This window comes from Aptenodytes forsteri, unplaced genomic scaffold, assembly GCF_000699145.1.
Source record: "Aptenodytes forsteri isolate BGI_AS27 unplaced genomic scaffold, ASM69914v1 Scaffold484, whole genome shotgun sequence".
In the NCBI taxonomy this organism is placed as follows: Eukaryota; Metazoa; Chordata; class Aves; order Sphenisciformes; family Spheniscidae; genus Aptenodytes; species Aptenodytes forsteri.
The window spans coordinates 46082-47266 of record NW_008795374.1 but is presented as its reverse complement, the minus strand read 5'-3'; the positions used below and the strand labels follow the sequence as shown (position 1 = coordinate 47266).

The 1185-nt window shown below is 63.8% G+C and overlaps 1 protein-coding gene across 1 annotated transcript in view; it reads right to left on the bottom strand.

The window, feature by feature from the left end:
* Nucleotides 1-21: 21 nt before the first annotated feature.
* The window catches only part of LOC103899950 (fructose-bisphosphate aldolase), a gene marked incomplete at its 5' end in the record, with an annotated part of 17189 nt that continues 16025 nt past the window's right edge, over nucleotides 22-1185 (bottom strand). The window contains one exon of the mRNA XM_019472399.1: nucleotides 22-784. Coding sequence (XP_019327944.1) covers nucleotides 655-784 — 130 coding nt within the window. The remainder of the gene's footprint in view (nucleotides 785-1185) is intronic.

Here is a 1185-nt window from a genome sequence, read left to right as displayed (position 1 = left end):
AGGGGCAAGGGTCACAGGGGGTCCCCAAAAGTCATGGGGGGTCCCCAAAGGTCACGGGTGGCCCCAAAGGGACATGAAAGGGACAAGGGTGTCCCCAAGGGAGGGTGACCCGGGGGGACAGGAGAGGACAAGGCCACTTTGGGGGGCAGGGGGTGGCTCTAGGTGACCCCAGGGGACACGGGTGACACCATGGTGGCCCAGGAGAAGACAAGGAACAGGGCAATGTCCCCACGCCTCCCTAGATGCCGCCAGCAGTGGCCATCTTGGAGGGGACACCCCACATCTCCTGAGGACAGGGTAGCCCTGGCGTGGCTCTAGGTGACCCCAGGGGCCATGAGTGACACTGTGGTGGTCCACGAGGGGACAAGGAACACAGCGATGTCTCCAAGCCCCCCCTAGATGCCACCACTAGTGGCCACTTCGGAGGGGACGCCCCACATCTCCCGGGGCCACGGTGGCCCTGGGGGACCCCGGGGTGCCTCTAGGTGACCCCAGGGGACACGGCAACACCGAGCCTCCCTAGATGCCACCAGCAGTGGCCATCGTGGAGGGGACACCCCATGTCTCCTGGGGACACGGTGGCCCCAGGGTGGCCCTAGGTGGCCCCAGGGGATGCGGGTGATCCGTTGGGGACGCGGGCGGGGCCAGGGGGTGTCACAGGAAGTAGTCGGCCACCGGCTTCTTGGAGGGGATCCCCCGCGTCTCCTGCGGCGCCGCCTCGAAGATGATGAACTCCTTCTGCAGGTGCTCGTCCAGCTCCAAGATGGCTGCCACGTTCCCGCACCTGCGGGGCAGAGCGTGTGCTTAGCATGTGCTTGGCATGGGCACGGTGACACGCCTGGAGCAGCAGTTGGGGGCCGACGCCACGATGGCGACAGTCCCTTTCAAGAGTCATTCAGAGCCCTCCCAATGTCCCCCCCCATGTCCCCTTGTCACATGTCCTAGCGTGTCCTTAGCATGTTGTTAGTGTGTGCTTAGCATGTCAACTCACCTGGGGCAGCATGTTGACATGACTCACCCCATGACGAGGATGGTCCTATTCAAGTGTCATTTGGTGCCCACCCGTGTCCCCCCCCCCCATTCCCCCCCGACGTGTCCCAGCACATCTTTGCATGTACTTAGCATGTTCTTAGCATGTTGAGACTCACCTGTGACAGGAGCTGGCGGCCAACCCCATGTTGGGGG